General features: G+C 32.3%; 1 protein-coding gene across 1 annotated transcript in view; it reads right to left on the bottom strand.

The window, feature by feature from the left end:
* The window catches only part of LOC107637378 (short-chain dehydrogenase reductase ATA1-like), a 1,998-nt gene continuing 1,492 nt past the window's right edge, over nucleotides 124-629 (bottom strand). Inside the window, exon 3 of the mRNA XM_021120244.1 lies at nucleotides 124-504. Within this exon, the coding sequence (XP_020975903.1) occupies nucleotides 178-504 (327 nt within the window). The 3' untranslated portion in view covers nucleotides 124-177. The remainder of the gene's footprint in view (nucleotides 505-629) is intronic.

Genomic DNA, 629 nt, shown 5'->3' with positions numbered 1-629 from the left:
CGATCAAAACAACCCGACTAAATATTTATTTTAGTCGAAATAATCTTGAGCCGAATTTAATAACTACGATTAAAACTAAATTAGAAATATACATATACATATTATTATAATTCTTGACTATGTAGCAATAAATTATAACTATAAATAGCATATATTATAGTCCATTTGAACTAAAATTTACAGTGAATTTAGATCTTGATAGATGAAACTCATGTGACCAAAAGCAGAAGTGTAGCCTCCATCAACTTTCAAAGAGTGTGCAGTTATGAAGGAAGATTCATCACTAGCCAAGAAGAGAGCAGCATGTGCCACATCATCAGCAGTTGAACCTTTCCCTTTGAGCAAACTTGCATTCTTCCCAATATAGTCCTTCAATTCTTGAGGGGTAATCTCTCTCCCAAACCTTTTAAAAGCACTTAGAAGCATCTCTGAGGGAACCCCATGTGGAGATATGCCATTAACTCTAATCAAATGCACTCCTAACTCACAAGCAGCACTTCTCACCTATATATTATGGTGTGTACAAATATGAATAAGAGTATTATTAAATGCATAGTTAGGGACACTTTATAACATTGAGAGACAAGACTAATATTAAAACAAAACAAAAAAAAAAAAGCTATTTAATA

This window comes from Arachis ipaensis, chromosome B04, assembly GCF_000816755.2.
Source record: "Arachis ipaensis cultivar K30076 chromosome B04, Araip1.1, whole genome shotgun sequence".
Taxonomy (NCBI): Eukaryota; Viridiplantae; Streptophyta; class Magnoliopsida; order Fabales; family Fabaceae; genus Arachis; species Arachis ipaensis.
The sequence above is the reverse complement of the archived record's forward strand: the minus strand, read 5'-3'. Positions and strand labels throughout refer to the sequence as shown.